Raw genomic sequence first — 18,141 nt, forward strand, 5'->3', positions numbered from 1 at the left:
TCCTATTATCCTTCATCCGTTCTACGTGTCCAAACCAACTTAACATTCCCTTCTCAATCTGAGTCTTTAACACCACATCTCTCTCTCTCTCTCTCTCTTATAAGTTTAAGTTTTTTAGCAAAGTTCATCCGAATTATTCGACTATCGACTTCCATTAACCTCTTGCCGCCGAGGTTTCCAGACACATTAGTATAACAATAAGGTTGGATTTTAAAAGTTCGGTCTTACGACTTTAAAGGCCTCCGTGGTCCACTGCTTGGGCTCCCATGCTTTATTCTTAGACCAAAAGTAGAAGAAAACGAAGATTAAAACTTTTAACTTTTTATTTTTCTACCTATACTACATAGGTACCTACACTTGTACGCTGGCGTAACTGAGTTTAACCAAGAGAAACACACCATATTCATATTTTATAAAAAATATACTTACTTTGCGTCGTGGAGTATGCTCCATACCCCCCCGGTGGATTGAGGGGACTCCTGTGCCAAGCAGGGAAATGTATATTATAGACTGTTTATGCATGTAGGTACGAACTTTACTGAGCACACTGGACACATTGTACAGAAACAAGCCAAATGAAAGTATTAGTGCTAAAGCAGCAATTTCTTCCGAAAAACCTTTAGATACAGGAAAAAATATGAGCAGTAGTTGTTTGTACGTTTACCAAGTATTTACCCCACAGGTGTATCAATCATTCATCCTGCCGTGGTGGCGGCAGGTGCTGTGGACGGTACTGTTCGCGGGGATGGTGGTGGTGGCCACCGTCGGCAACCTGGTCGTCATCTGGATCGTGCTCGCCAACAAGCGGATGAGGAGCGTCACCAACTACTTCTTAGGTACGATTTAACGGCATAGTTTTCAATCGCTCGCCTTCAAGTTGCGTTCGAAAATACATACCCATTTCACGTTGCACATCAGAATTTGTTGTTTGCAAGGTGGGGCAGGTTATTATTTTCGGCCCTTAGGTGACAGCGATCAGCAAGCAACGGAGTGACGACAGCAACTAACAAACTCGAACGGGTCATGGTGTTTCATAGTAGACTACGCCACGACAGAAGTCCCGTATATTTCAATGGAATTAAATGACGAGTCATAACAATTCTATAGAGACACCGCGATGCAAGCGTCGCGACCGCGGGACTTCTTTCGTGGCGCGGACACTCCCGTCGCCGCTCCGCTGCCGGTTGCGGTGAATTCAAACATATAGCCATGTATTAGAGCGTTCACGCAGCGATTATTTTGTAATAATTTGCAGTTAACAAAATTTAATTCTTAAATAATCATGGTTAATTTGGTAGAATAATGGTCGCTAGGACCTTGTGCAACCGTGATACTTACAACCGTTCCTGTTTCAGCTTGATTTTAACATAATTACCTAATACTAGTTGGTAGAAAAAAACAAGTAAAACTTTTAACTAGAGAGAGATTGGTGCGGGACGAAGAGTGACAGACTGTCCTATACGTAGTAATTATTATTTTTTAACCTGGCTCAATACGTATAGGTGTAGAACCCGTTTGGACCCTTTTACTCGCTCGGCGGTAATAAAGGCGGAAAAATACAAGACTTGTATGAAATAAGAAGTGCAACACTATTGCCTCTCAATGCTCCAATATCAAACGCTCACGGCATCAATGTCTACTCTAGCACTCCACTACTCTACCCTGTATGAGAAAATCGATGGCATATGAAAGAGCATATGAAGTATGCAGAGATCGAGAGGCGGTTTAATTAACCCCGCTTATGACAATGCATACCTTGGAGTGTGCATAATTATATGAGAAAGCCATGTGGACGTAGGGTTGAAAGTTGGATGCCAGTTTATTTTGTCTTTTGTTTCCTTGGCGTTTTGACGTGGAACGCTTCCACCAACTGAATAAGCTACTTGACAACCTAGTCAAATGAGATACTTTTTACGAAACGTCAAAACCAAAATTTTCTTTGGAGTTTGTATGGAAATACTGTTCAGTTACGTCATCAATAAAAGCGGTCATACGTCGTACTCATTATTGCTTAATTCATTAATAAAATTCGAAAATAAGTCGAAAATTAAAATGAGATTTATTTTTGATCATCTGAGACTGGCTTCTATTTCTAGATTAGCATTTTTTTTTTTCTTTGACCCAGTCAATACCCTATTTATATGGACAATAATGTTGCGAGTGTAATGTGTTAGTGGTACCCGTGAATATTGGCTAATGGATACAAGGCATTATGTTGGCAACATTGCGAACTGAAACGCCAACCACGTGCCGCGCTCATCACGAAATTACCTAAGTATAAAGTAATAAAGTAGCTATTAACAATGAAAATTAATTATCTTAGTTTAATTACAGAAGCAATTTAAAACATATTAATTTAGGGTAACCAAAAGTTTCTAAACTCGTGAAACATAAAAAGATCATTAAATATATACTTCTTAAGCGAAATATTCGAAGTTCTCTGAAGTATCCAATCTTGCTTGTTCTATACTTTTTCTCTGGAAGTTTATTTACTTAGCATACAAACTTAATAAAGTATAACATCCCACCTATATCCCCGAAAGGGTAGGCAGAGCAAGTCCCATATAATGTAAAAGACAGGCCTATTGGCCTTTTGACCCAGCATAAGTCCTGAAAACCACGAGATATCAACAGACTAATTTCCAACTAGTCAAATCAGTTACTTTCTCTAAACGTCAAAACACGAAATTACTATGGAATTTGTATAAAAAGCACACTGTGACGTCATAGGAAAACGTGATAAAATGTCGGACTTATTATTACGTTTTTCGTGATTACAATTCATAAATAAGTTAAATTGAAAGACAAAAACGTTATTCGTTAGTTTTAGATCTGTCTTTGTTTCTGTCTTTGATTGATTGATTGTTTTTTGATTGAACCTAGTTCAGGACCCAATTGTCTATAATTGAAACATGAGTTCAAGCTCGTAAAGTCGAAATCATTGGCACAGCCCTAGTAGAGATTCGATCCCGTGACACTAAAGGTGGTATTAATAAACTAATCTCAGCTGAGACTGCCCTTAAGAAGCACGGATCGTCTTACTTTCGGACAATCAGGTGATCAACCTGTAATTTTCAAACTAGGGATCACAAAGTGATTTTTGTGATATGTCCCCACCGGGATTCGAACCCAGGACCTCCGGATCGTGAGCTCAACGCTCAACCACTGGACCATGGAGGCCGTTGCTGTCTTTATTGAATGAGTTTAATTCCTAATAAAATATTCTCTTTCCACAGTAAATCTCTCCGTAGCAGACGCGATGGTGTCAACCCTCAACGTAACGTTCAACTTCACATACATGCTGTACTCTGATTGGCCGTTCGGTCACTTCTACTGCAAGTTCTGTCAGTTTATCGCAGTACTGAGCATATCTGCCTCCGTGTTCACTCTGATGGCCATCAGTATAGACCGGTAAGTAAAAGCAAACTGACAATATTCCAAACAAAATCTCATTCTAGCCGCATGCCGCTAAGTTTGAGCGAGATAGACAAGCCGCGCGCTCTCATTTACTCCTTAACGGCTTACGACCGTTTAGACTAAAATAAGGCCCAGAGACACATACGAAGCACAGAACGCACCCAATACCATGTCTATGTGCTTTGAACCTGCATGTAACAGCGCGTTCCCACCCTTATCCAAATGGTATAGATATAACTACTCACTAGCATAGTAGTAGTAGGTTGCCTACTTATAAAATAAAAATAAATAAAAGCTATTGAAAACCAACTTAATAAAATCTAAAGAAAACCCTTCAGCGCACTTGTTCTACAAATTAGAATAAGCTTTTTAAGTAATTTTAATTTAGTACCAAGGAGATTTTAGTTTCTTTTAGAGTCGCATAGTAAAAAGTTTGAAGGCCAAATGTTAGAAAAAATATTCAAAAGCCATTTGTGAATATATTTTTTTTATTTTTAATGTAATAAAAGGCAATTTAAAATTACTTTCTGAGCAGCATTGCCAGTCATTTAGGTTTTTTATCGTAACAATTATTTTTGCTTTCTTAGTGTTCACGATTAAATTATTTTATTAAATGGACCCGGACTTTTTTATTTTTAAACAAAATATCTAGTGTTTCACAGGTGCTACTTAATAAAACTTTAACATTATAATTTTCCTTTCAGTACGACAGGGTTTATATGGAATCGGCGGAATCTTTAGTTTGGTCGTAAAATGTGGAGAAGTCACCTTAATCTACAAGAGAGTAATAAAATTCCAAGACAGACACCTTCACCGGCTATCGCCCGATTATCTCGGTGGCATTTCACAAATTCTTCTCCAATATTTTCCTCATAACCCTCCACATTTAATTAAGAATTTGAACTCAATAGCGCACTGAGTCGACTTCCCTTCAGCTCAATTAATCTTGTCAACTATAATTATTATTAATTCTTTGGTGCTCCCTATTATAATATTCTGTAAGTAGATAAAATTTACGTCCTCACCTAACCTGTCTAAAACACGCGGATATGGACGTGAAAAATATATACTTGCCTAACTTGTTTACCGTCTATTATATAATTTTAATATCGATTTAAAATAATTAAAAATATTTTTCGCAAAATTAACAGTAAAAGACCTCTGCTAGAAAAAATATAAACAAGTATTTTATAATACACAATAGCGATAAAGTTCTTTCTAATTTCCGTTCCTTGATTTTTCCTTTTTCTTATTCGTTTCCTTGTCTTTGTCTGGGCTTTTCGGCGGGAAACGGGAACGGGACAGTTGCTTTCTTCATTGAGTAATCTAAATAATTAATACGAAGTGGTGTTTTGTGGTTAATGATCGCATTAAGTTAGTCGGAAGACATTCGCGAGTGTTATTATATTGGAGTATTCAATAAACAAAGTGTATCTGCCTATTTTCGCTTCGTGCCGGGAAGCCGCTTCATAACTCAAAAGTTTATGCGGACTTTTGAGTTAATTCGTTTGGGGTTCGGAGTAGGAGTCTACTCCGAGGGTGAGGGCTTAGGTTTCATCATCATCACCTTTCATCATTTCATTAATCATCAAGAAAAAAAATACGTCAGACATGGCTGTATGGGCATAGTTCCCTTTGCCTTACCCTTCGGGGAAAACCAAAACAAAAAAAAATGTCTTTGTCTGTGGCAAATGGGCAAAGCGGGAAGGCAAAACCTAAGAAAAAAAAAGTCTTCTTTTTTATTGTTACTGGGTTTCTAAATAATTAAGTAGCAAAAAAGAGGCTTTTTGGCGGGAAACGGGAACGGGACAGTTGCTTTCTTCATTGAATAATCTAAATAATTAATACGAAGTGGTGTTTTGTGGTTAATGATCGCATTAAGTTAGTCGGAAGACATTCGCGAGTGTTATTATATCGGAGTATTCAATGAACAAAGTACACTTCTCATCAAAAAAATCGAAACACTTCCGTTTTCATTGTTTCTGTCCGAATTTAACACAAAAAAGAATTCATACGATGAAAAAAATACATAAATGTATAGCTGGCAGTTTGGCCATTACAGTAATAAGCGAAAATTCTAAATTCAAAATTAGAATTTCATTTGTTTATCTTATAAACGAAATGAATCACTGTTTTGAGACAAATGTGTGTTTAGGGTTGGAGTACATTTAGCGTTTAAAAACTAAAAATTGGCGCCTATCCTTAAACTTTTTGTTTTTTATTTCAATACTGTGACTTTGGGACGTCTGAAAAAAGGTTTTTTTTCTAAAACGTATGGATACTTCGCCCACAGAAGCCGCCCAAGTTGTGGCATTGCTGGATTCTGGCCTTAGTCAGCGTGTTGTGGCTGCAAGACTGCATCTAAGCCTGTCATCTGTTCATAGAGTCTATAAACGTTATCGGGAGACTGGTTTGTTCACGCGCCGTTCAGGATCTGGCAGGAATCGGGACACTTCTGAGCGAGATGATCGATTTATTGTAACAACTTCTTTAAGAAATCGACGCCTTAACGCTTTTCAACTGCAGCAGCGGCTTCGTGTTGTACGAAGGGTGGCTGTAAGTGACTCTACAATTAGAAGAAGGTTGAAGGATCGTGGACTGGTACCGCATAAGCCAGCAAATGGGCCGAAATTAACTGCAGACCATCGAAGAGCGCGCCTTAACTTTGCACGTGAGCACCTAAATTGGTCATACCTACAGTGGAGCAAAGTTCTCTTTTCTGATGAGTGTAAAATTATGCTGTATGGTAACGACGGAAGGAACAAGGTCTACAGAAGAGACGGAGAACGCTATGCACAATGCTGCATTGAAGAAAAGGTCAGCTATGGTGGCGGTTCGTGGACGGTTTGGGGAGGAATCAGCGCCGACGGTAAGACAGAGCTTGCTTTCGTGTCTGGGCCACGTCTGCCTGCACTAAACTGTCATCGGTACGTCGAAGAGTGTCTCGAGCCTCATGTGATGCCCTATGCACATTTTATTGGCAACGGCTTCATATTCATGCACGACAATGCTAGGGCTCACACCGCGGGCGTCGTACGAGATTATCTTAACGAAGTCGATATCTCTATTATGGAATGGCCAGCAAGAAGCCCGGACATGAATCCCATTGAACATCTGTGGGATGAATTAAAGAGACGAATTCGAGCAAGAGATCCTGCCCCAGAAACACTTAGCCAGCTGCAAGATGCAATCCAAGAGGAATGGGACAATATACCACAGCATGTGATCGTGACTCTCATCCGATCGATGAAGAACCGTATGGAAGCAGTAATTAGAGCTCGGGGAGGGAATACAAGTTATTAAATAAACGTTTTTTAGCTTTTTTTTTTCATTTACGTGTGTTGTTTTATCCATTTCCTTTATACTCCATACGGAATAAAAATGACTCATTTAACAAAATACGAAACCTATGAAAAATTCATTTAAATTTAGAACATTAACATTAAGATTTGATAAGCTCATATTACTCACTATTAAACGACATTTAACATTTATTCCTAAATGTACACATTTTTCTGATAATCCTGACAAAACGTAAACTTGCAAGGTGTTTCGATTTTTTTGATGAGAAGTGTATTTTCGCTTCGTGCCAGGAAGCCGCTTCATAACTCGAAAGTTTATGCGGACTTTTGAGTTAATTCGTTTGGGGTTCGGAGTAGGAGTCTACTCTGAGGGTGGGGGCTTAGGTTTCATCATCATCACCTTTCATCATTTCATTAATCATCAAGAAAAAAACACGTAAGACATGGCTGTATGGGCATAGTTCCCTTTGCCTTACCCTTCGGGGAAAACCAAAACAAAAAAAAAGTAGCAAAAAAATGGCTAAGATGGGCGACAAAGATTTTATTTTACTTACAGCACTTTTTTAATTACTGTACTTACTAACAATGAAGTAGGTAAGTACGTGAGAAATTATACCGAAAGGTAAGTACGTTGGAACGGAATCGCCTTTTGAATGAATCTGATTGTAAATTCATGGAATAAATTCGCCCTTTAACTTTTCACCAGAGATTTTAATCTCATTATGACTGGATTAAAAAGAAAAAAGATCTTCATAATTACTTTAGCCACTGCTCTCCCGCAGTTTTCAGGATTTTTAATTAAAATTGTAATCTCTAGTGAATTGGCGGAATTGTAAATCGGCAGTTTCGATTTCGGCACTCTCGATTGGTAATGGATTTCGGCTCAGTGAAAAACAGCTTTATTGTAATCTTTTATGATAGTTTATTGAACAATGTTGAGTATTCCGCTTCCGCTTAACAACGAATAAAATGTAATTGATATTGTGTAAAATTATTGATAATTATTATTATTAATAATTTAATTTTATAGTTATTTTAGTTCGGATTACTTACTTTTACCAAAATTTTATTCAATTTATAGACATTCTTAACACTTTCAAGGGCAGAACGTCTAATGATGTTCCGATTACAAGGTGTCATACTATCTGTTAAGTTATGAACCATCAATGACGCATGGTCTCTGCCCGTGAAAGGTTAATGTTACTCTTAATCCAAGCGTGTTATACTACTTATACTATTACTGTTTATTCTATGCTACTAGACAAACGTGTACCATTCGCAACTAAAGGTCATAGTCCACTTTTCTTAGGTGACTCTACTCCAACATCGCCCTAAACTAAAACGAATACTGGCGGTCAACTACCGAGCAGTCTGATGGCGGGAAGCTTGCTTACACCGAGCTGTCTTCTAATTTATGTTGTCAATAGAAACTATATCACCACGATTTAAAGCCCATATTTTAAATGATATTTTATTTGTCGGGTGGTAGCAGTCGTGTAAGTGGGCAATAACCTTAACACGTTCATTGTGTATGAACCACCTATGAGGCATAATAAATTTGAATCTCATATGTGCATGTCCCATATGTGGGGCACTTTATTTGTCCAGTGGTAGCAGTCGTGTAAGTGGGAAATGACCTTAACACGTTCACTGTGTATGAACCACCTATGAGGCACAATACATTTGAATCTCATATGTGCATGTCCCATATGTGGGGCACTAAGGAAAACAGGAAAATCCGACGGGAGGTGTGTCTTCTCTTCTTCTATCGTGTGGATTGTGAAGTGGATTACCAACCCCATCAACCCTGGTGTCAGGGTTACTATTGAGCCGCCAAGGGCCCCTGACATGGCTCGGGAGGTGTGTGATACATAAATTCCAATGTGTTTATTGAAAAATAACATAGCACGTGAGGGGTCTTTATTCCCCACTACCACTACCTATACTACCTACTCACTACCTATACTTTATTCCCCAGTTACGTCGCAATAATGAGCCCACTACGCCCACGGCTGGGCAAGCGCGCAACACTGGGCATAGCCGCGCTCATCTGGGCGGGCAGCTCCGTGATCAGCAGCCCCAACTTCATATACTTCACCACTGATGTTGACGTCCAACATGACGGGAGCGACAGGTAATCTCTCATCATCATTCACAGCATCATTACCGTCCTCCGTGGTCCAGTGGTTAGAGCGTTAGGCTCACGATCCGGAGGTCCCGGGTTCAAATCCCGGTGGGGACATATCACAAAAATCACTTTGTGATCCCTTGTTTGGTTAGGACATTACAGGCTGATCACCTGATTGTCCGAAGATGACCCGTGCTTCGGAAGGCACGTTAAGCCGTTGGTCCCGGTTACTACTTACCGATGTAAGTAAGTAGTCGTTACATGAGCCATGTCATGGGCCTTTGGCGGGTCAGTAATAACCCTTAAGCAACGGAAGAACACGCATACACGCGCTACGCTGCATCATGCGGGGCAGTGTGAGAATCGCCTCAACCAACTATATGCGATAAACTTACGCGAGTGCCGTGAGGTTACAAAAAGATTGTGGAGCAGTCTAAAGTGCACCTGTAATTGATAATATATTTTAATGTAATTGAATTCCGTAGTAATATTTAATTTCATTGAATTTTGTAATATCTGTGACGTGTAATTATTATTATCAATAAATGACTATGACTATGCTAATAAAAGATGTAAGTGATATAAGTTATTTAACTATTGAGATATTGATGTTCACAGGCGAGTCTGCTACGGAGAATGGCCGGATGGAATCACCACTCAATCGCAGCTAGAATACGTGTAAGTGATACAAATAGTCTACTTTTCTTCAATGGTTCTGATTATTTTTTAACGAAAGAAACAGAGAGGGCTTAAAGACGTTAAAGTTTTATTTCGTGCTTCTATATTCGACTGGGAGCGAATAAAACATATATGGTTTAAGATATTTATTTCCCATAAGAATTTTACAATTCACTTATATGAGAACTTAGGTTACACGTAAAAAAATATTGCGACGAGAATACAAGCGGACGATTATTATTTTAAAGGAAGGTAGTTCTCGATCATAACATAACTTAGGAATACTTAGCTAGTTTACGATGCGGCAAAAATACACAGATCTGCATTGACTAGATATGGCATGGCAATCGAGTTTTTTTAGGTAGTTATTTTATTAATTTATTTGATTAGTTATTTTATTAGTTATTTTATTAATAAAACATATAGAAACTGTTAACCTGCTTATCTGCCTGAAATGTTTTTCCGACTCAAGTTCACTTCCGAGTTTTCAAGGCTAGAGTGAAGAGGCATTTGCTAGGTAAGCGTGATTCACCCTAGATCACATCGTGACTTACCATTAGGTGAGATTGTGGTCAAACGCGAGCCTTATACAGGGTGTTAGTGACATCGTAACAAATACTGAGGGAAATAAAATTTTCTTTGTGTTTTGACGGCAAATGCTACTTAATATCAACTCAGAATCATGGTCTGAATCATCCCTCAAAGTTTGCGTTACGATGTCACTAACATCCTGTATGTATGTATGTAATACGGGTTAATTACGTCTCTCTATCACTGAATTTTCAAATGTCTCAGCGCCAGCGCCAAAATAATGAATTCTTAATGTTTTAAACATTTACCAAATTAATAGCTAAAGTTGTTCTTTAAAACCCATTTAGTATCATTACTCAAGATTTCGTTGTGGTACAAGACAGTTTGAAAGTAAGACGGGTATTAATAGTTCGTGAGGTGTTCTTTAGAACTAAGCGACGTGGAGATTTTTAAAGCTAGTAAATTAATTTTATCAAAGGCAAAATTTTAGTATCAGTTATACTTATATTTTTTTATCCGTTGAAAAAGAAATAAACATTTATGGAATGCGCTAACAGGCCCGAGGATGCCCAACCGGGCGAGAACCTCAGCTCAGAGCGTTGTCTAAGAGGATCATATTTGAAATAAATTGAATCGACCCTGTAATGGTCGATAGCAATAAGCGCTGAATGAGCGAAATCTTTGACCACGCCGGTGAGGTCGATCTCGGGGTACTGAAGTGTGTGTTTTCACGACCTGATCACATGATGAACCAAGCACCCACGCGTCACCAAGCCTTCTGTCAGACCAACGTGATTGGTGGTGAGCCGTATCGCGATCTACAATGGTCGAGTCAACTGTATTAAATCACACAATTCAAGGTTTCGGCGAAACGACCAAAAAGATTGCATTTTGTTTTTTATAAGCTCTTAACCTAGCACAGAAATAGAAGCAGTCATAAAAATATATTACGTTTAGAAACTACAACCCGACTACGGAAAATTACGCTCAGGAAAGTGTGAAACAAGAAAATAGGTATTTACGTATATTTCTCTGAAATTCTTCCGAATAGTGATGTTTATAAGATAGCCGTGGTCGTATACCGTGGTAAGCAAACTCTTAGGATAATTTGGGATTAGCAATGGAGGCCACATTGAATTTAGCGTAAGGTCACATAGCTTATAACCACCAGACAATCAAGATGCTTTTAGTGACACCTCATTTGTTAAATTCTGACAGGTGGTTTAGAAGTAAGGTGGGAACAGACGTGCATACACACATACATAACGGTCAAAAATATAACCCTCCTTTTTCAATCGAGTTAAAATACATATAACTCCAAAATTCTCCATCCTCTAATCCTGCGTTTACTTCCTACATATCCTACCGAACCATTTGCCATTTTCAATGCCACACACAGCCACTATCATAACATAACACAAACATATTTCAAACTACCTACGAGAATACCACCTAGGGGAATATAGTTGGCTTTCCCAAGCATTCTTGTAAGTTAAATACAACTTATGTAAATTTGTTGTCACTGACTCACACAGATAAGTACAGTTGCGAGGAAAATACCGCTCTGACGCAAAATGACGCATAATTTGTACTAAAACCCAGCATAATCTAAAAGGGCGGAGGAATGAACATTCGTTGTACGGAATTAATGAAACGTTTGCCCGTGAAATGAATCTGCTCACTGCTTATTTAAGAGATTATATCCACTTGTCAAATTAACCCTGAATTATACCAGTTCTAAATAGTCTCTCGGGAATCTTTGTTTCACATACTTGGACGCAATTCGACAGACAACTAGAGATACCTAACCATGGTATAAGAAGACCAGGATGGTTAAAATGGCCATATCGAAGCAATTCATCTAAGAAACCTATATTGCTACTCGTATTTGACATTTATTTGCATTGCGTACTTACTTTTATATGCGCAAATGTCACAGACGTAAAAATATCTTTACAAACCTGCGAATTAAAGAAACAAACAACATTTAAGTAATGCCCTTTGTACTTTTCAATCATTATTCTAATATCATGAATAAACATCATCTGTCATATCCATTTTTAACAAAGCAAAGACCTTAAGCTCGTGCAGCCTAACAATAATAAATATAGAGAAACAACAACGAAAAGTTTTATTTACATGTTTAAATAATCACATAAAACCTCACACATTCACCCACATAATTAGCTTATATTTTATTTTAATTTTTCTTCTTTTCCATTTTTCTTGTATAAAATGTTCTTTCTCGTATAAAGTAATAGCTCGCTGTATAAGCATATTTTATTATCTTTTCCGTAATAACCGAAGGTTGGGGCCTGTTGATCTGTAACACAGGCCTACGCCTATCACAGACACCAGTCTCTCGGCTGCTTTATTAATCTGTACCCGTATACATTGGATATTGTATTCAAGTTCTAAGCCAGTGAGAGAAATAAACATTTTTTTTTATAACTATTCCACTGTTTTAGGTACAACGTAACGTTCATGGTGCTGACATACTTCCTGCCTATCTCCTCGATGACGTACACATACACTAAAGTGGGGCTGGAGTTGTGGGGCTCGCAGTCCATTGGTGAATGCACGCAGCGGCAGCTCGACAATGTCAAGAGCAAGAGACGGGTAAGCTATTTGACTCTAGAGGCGAACGCGTCGAAGTCATAGCATTTTGCGGCAAAATGGTGCGTAACGTTCCGTACGGAATGGAAGAAAAAGGATGGAAAAGCCCTAACGCGCATTTTGTATGAGACCCGCCGGTTCAACCCCGCTCTCTGTTACTACTATTCCTACAAAAAGACAACTACGATAGCTCTACTGCTTCTCAAATTCCATAGCCACTTTACCGGCAATGTACATTTTATGTGATAGGCTGCAATTTTATCGTTACTTTTCGTTAGATATTGCATAAAAAGTTTTTTTTTTATATATAAGCTATCATAATATTATAGCGGTTTTTAGCTTTTCTGTGATAAGGAGGGATTTCCTTGCATGATAGTCGATATTAGATTTTTTGACCTGCAGGTTATAATGTACAAGACGACCTTTTAATATAATATCGCGGAGCTCCGTGCGTCATAAAGTTTGCGGACCAGTGGAGTACAAAGTTGAACTGCAAACTTTTTGCTCATACTTGTATGACGCGCGTTTCTCACTCACTTGGCCCTTCCAACCTCTTTCTTGTATTCCGTGGTTGCATACCATGTCATACAACGTCACATAATATAACATCCTAATCCTTAAGTTGTTAAAGTTGTAAATTCCGGGGGAAGGCCTGATGTCCTATATTACAAGTTTACTTAGTTTAGGCATCAGCCATCCACAAAAAAATAGCTTGTACCTATTAGATAAGTTAAGTTTCTTTGTAATTTATTTTTTGTGGTTTGGAAATAAAATTATTTATTATTATTATTATTATTAACATAAAACATAACATAGAGTAGCCAGAGGTACATCCATCGTAAAATGATCTAAGTACCCAAACCGCACCTAACTTTCCGTTAAACCAATGTGATAGGTGATCCGTAATAATGGTCGAGCCAACTGTTTAAGTGAAAACTGCACTTAAGATAAATTAATAACTCATTGATGCAAATCCAGTACCGGAGTTCGAACCGGCACTCACCGCGTTCGAAGCAAGCCGGTGTACCACTGGACCACAGTGACTCACATGATGATCTATAAAATATAAAGATAATATAAAATGCGATGACATCGGCGCGTGCGAGTCCTGCGGGCGCGTCTAGGTGTGCGTTCTTAGGGGTTCGTTTCCACCGAACCGCTGAGTATCACTGAAAACATACACTGCCGTTGTGGATTTCATACTAGATGCTACTGAAAATTATATATCTACCCACTCCCTGTTCTATCTGCCTATTGTACTCATTCTATTTCTCTTTTGTTTTGTATTTTGTTTTTTTCCTGTTGGTGCAATAAAGTATTTGTCACATTATGTTATGTTATTATCTAGTATCAACTTCAAGTGGTCAACGTAAACTTACTTAGGTTATATTTATCAAAATTGCCGTCATTTCTCTTGGTCATCTTTTACTAGCCAAACTCTAGCAATAAGGTAGCTAAATTTTGTTTTTTGTCCAGTATTCTTTTGTTTTATGTTCAGTATTCATCTAGGTATATTTATGGCTATACGCGACATAATTCTTGAAGACTTAATCAGGCAATAGGCATAAGCATATAAGTGTGTTAAAGCATTATTAAACGGAGCTGATTAACGATAAATAATATAGCAAATAAAGACATCAATTTGTATTGTATCAACAACCGATATAATACAAATTGCAATGTATTCAAAACCGTGCAAAATGGGAATGTCGGTTGTTCCAAAGACCTTGTTTTTAGGATGTCGCAATTGAATTACATGAATTTGCATCTAAATTCCGCCTTTGGGCTACGAACGCTTCGGCTGATCCTCGAAGACCACAAAGTACTTACTCAAAACGCCGTAAAACCTAATGGATATCATCCAATTCGATTTGAAACATCAGCCATTTTCAAAATTTGGTTATTATAATTTGATATTCTTTGCGGCTCTACGTTCTAACCATCTGTTTTTTTTTTTTGACTATAGCACTTTTTTACTTTGACGTACAAGAAAATTGACAAAGACATTGAATAATTCCACAAATACCACATTTCTCAGAGAAATGCTGACAGGTAGGCTCTTACATTTCATTTTTTAAAACTCAAAGCTTTATTCACTGTCATGTCCAAATATTTACCACATGACAAGTCGTGTAAGCAAAAGTGAATGTCAAATTCTTTAGCCAACTCTCTGTCAACTATGTAAGGCGAATGTCTTTGGAATATTCGACAGTCTGATTTTATTCATATCATAAAATATTTTCTGTCGACCCAGAGTTCGTAAAAGCATTGATTCTTTTATTAATCTTACAAAGTACACCCATCGCGCCAACACTGGCCATAAAGCGTTTGAATTACATATGAACAAATTCTTTCAAACCTTATATTTAGAAGGAATAGGGAAAAAGAAATGTGGAACTTGATCTTGGTTAGTAAATTAACAACATTGAGGCCTTGCCAATTGGGCCAAATTTGTAATTATTTAAGGGTAATAACCCTCTTAATAATACAACAGTCAAACCACTATAATTTTCTTGATATGCCGCACATTTCCGACCTTCAATCGTTCTAATCAAAACGATATTGAAGAATTGGGTAGTTTCCTAGGTCAAAGATAATTTATGAAAATCTGATTACTAAATAAAGACAGATTGGAAAAGGGAGGCCTAGACGTACTTACCGCGTTCAGATCCAGGATGTTTTAAAAAAGGCCAAGTCCAGAGTACTCTAAACCGGCGAGCATGCATGAAGTCTTTGATAGGACTGGAGGAAGCGAGTGTGGTGTATTAGGATCGTAATAAGTGAAATTCTGTGGTCTCTGCCTACCAAAACGGGAAATAGGTGTGATTTATGTATGTATCAGTATCATCATCATCAGCCCATTAACGTCCCTACTGCTGGGGCACGGGCCTTCCCTATAGATGGATAGGGAGATCGGGCCTTAAACCATCACGCGGGCCCAGTGCGGATTGATGGTTATTAACGACTGCTGATGCAGCCGGGACCAACGGCTTAACGTGCCTTCCGAAGCACGGAGGAGCTCGAGATGAAAACTTTTTTTTTTTGGTCACCCATCCTATGACCGACCTTTACCAGATATATTTTTTTTCTCGCAGGTGGTGAAGATGATGATAGTAGTAGTGGTGATATTCGCCGTGTGCTGGCTACCGTTCCACGTGTACTTCGTGGTGACGTCATACTACCCCGACGTGGTCAACTACCCGCACATACAGGAGATCTACCTGGGCATCTACTGGCTGGCGATGAGCAACTCCATGTACAACCCCATCATCTATTGCTGGATGAACTCCAAGTAAGTGTAAAGACATAACATAAGCTGGAATAGTCAGAGGTACATCTATCGCAAGATGAACTAAGAACCCACAGCTTACCGAGCTTTCTATTAGACTAATGTGATAGGTGGTAGAATCTGGTCTGCGCGTGGACAATGGAAAAGGGGGCGGCCCAAAGAGACCTGGCGACGCCCCATCAACTATCATGGGAGCATTCTGTTAGCAAAGACTGCAAAAGATCGCAAGGAGTGTAAATCTCTTATTCACGCCCTATATCCCAACAGGGTATAAAAGGATGAGAAGAAGAGTAGAACTTGATAGTTGGTGAACCGTTTCATCGTCTATAATGATCGAGCCAACTGTGTTGGTGAAAACTACATAAAGATAAATTAATAACTCTTAGTGCAAGTCCGGTACCGGTATTCGACCCGGCATTTCACGGTTGAGAAGCAAAATTAGATCTTCTTAAACTTTTCTCCGCAAAAGCAATACGGACGTAATATTTAATAGGCTTTTTTTTTTTGAGTAAATATATTTAGTAGCTACTTTTTATTACAGCTCGCTAAAATCATCTTTAGCGATTATTCTGAATTCTTCTCACAAAGGAAGAGCTTTGTTGGTGCAGGTGCTCAGGCAGTCAGAGGCTAAAATCACAATCTCAAAAGAACCTATTTGCATAGATTGCTGGTGATTACGAATGTCAGCTTTAACGCTCACAATTAGCTTTGAAAAATTCGTGACCTTTCCTTTTCATAATGAAAATAAATGTTATCTCAATCCATTGTGATGGTAATTCCGGAGATGTTCAGGATACCGGGCATTACGTCATTGCTGCATCTTCCATGCCGGTGATTTCCGAAAGAACCATTGTAGCAGGCAAAAAATAGTTTCGTGTCCGATGACATGATTATCATAAGCAATTTTGGAAAAACTTAACAATTTAAGTACATCAGACGTTTTTACAAATTGCTCAAAGTATATGAATTAATAAATTACCATAAAAAAGTCGACTTTAGTAACAATTTGTACCAATTTGTTGATGTTTGTTTTTCATCTCCCTAGCATTATCCCATTTTTCACAGGGTCCGCTTACCTAACCTGAAGATTTGACAGGTCCGGTCTTTTACAGAAGCGACTGCCTGTCTGACCTTCCAACCCGCGAGAGGAAAACCAATGATGATGAATGTTGATGTTTGTTTTTAATTTGTTTATTTTACCAGGTTTAGAAGAGGCTTCAAGCAATTCTTCTGGTGCTGCGGCGTGCTCGGCAGCGGTGGCTTAAATCGACACCGAGCTTTTGGTCCGGATCGGCTTGACAGATCAGTGCGGTCTTTATCACCAAGTCGGAAAAATGGTACAAGTGAGTTTGATCATATTTGTGCCACCAAAAGTTTGTTAGAGTCACATAGTTTTAGATCATAAAAACTTAACATTCAGTGATATAGATAAACTCACCTACTAACACACGACGCTACGTAGCAACATTCAAATAGAACCACTTGGATGAACTTTTCATAAGTTAATCATAAGAATTAGCCGTAAGTGTAAATTCAAGTCTTTGCAAAAGAAAATAATTTTAGCAAAATTTTGTCTTATCTTTCATTGGTTTCCATTTAGCTATCAGCTTTTTTGCTTCTTCATTTTTTATTTCGCGGAACACAGTAGAATAGCTATCATGGAATTCTTCAAAATTTCTTTCTTCAACTAGGTAGACAGTTTCATAATTATTAGTAAAGCACTCTTATTTACCTTTTATCCACTGAGTATCCAGTACTTGACTGTAAGTTAAATGTTACATAAATTCATTTTTAAAAAGAAGAGTCAAGATTTTATCTACTGCATGCACAGTATAATATTACTTAGTGAATTTAGGAAGTACAATATTTATTAATATTCCACTCATCACTTTCTCTTCCTCTCACATCACTTCTACTTACGCCTAAGTCACCTCTGAATGTATATATACTGTAGTTGGTACCTTCTTCTTCGTAGGTATATTCAAGCCGTCAAGCAAAACAACAAAATTCATCAAAAACCCGCCGGGTTCGCCCCACTTACTACATGCAAACAAAATTCACAAATAGCAGCGGCCCAATTTCGAGATTCGGTAATATTTACATCAATATTACGCCAGACATTGGCAGCAGGGATGGCTTTGTCTGTAGTTAGTCGTTTCGGTTATGGATACCTTATTGGC

General features: G+C 38.2%; 1 protein-coding gene across 2 annotated transcripts in view; it reads left to right on the forward strand.

The window, feature by feature from the left end:
* Positions 1-18,141, forward strand: part of LOC126369404 (tachykinin-like peptides receptor 99D) — a 212,498-nt gene that overhangs the window by 191,586 nt on the left and 2,771 nt on the right. The window contains exons 3-9 of one of the 2 annotated variants that reach the window (XM_050013807.1): positions 683-836; positions 3,237-3,411; positions 8,698-8,853; positions 9,466-9,525; positions 12,525-12,675; positions 15,768-15,964; positions 17,165-17,304. In XM_050013807.1, coding sequence (XP_049869764.1) covers positions 683-836; positions 3,237-3,411; positions 8,698-8,853; positions 9,466-9,525; positions 12,525-12,675; positions 15,768-15,964; positions 17,165-17,304 — 1,033 coding nt within the window. The remainder of the gene's footprint in view (positions 1-682; positions 837-3,236; positions 3,412-8,697; positions 8,854-9,465; positions 9,526-12,524; positions 12,676-15,767; positions 15,965-17,164; positions 17,305-18,141) is intronic. The other variant, XM_050013808.1, reaches the window with a different exon arrangement.

This window comes from Pectinophora gossypiella, chromosome 9 (assembly GCF_024362695.1).
Source record: "Pectinophora gossypiella chromosome 9, ilPecGoss1.1, whole genome shotgun sequence".
NCBI lineage: Eukaryota > Metazoa > Arthropoda > Insecta > Lepidoptera > Gelechiidae > Pectinophora > Pectinophora gossypiella.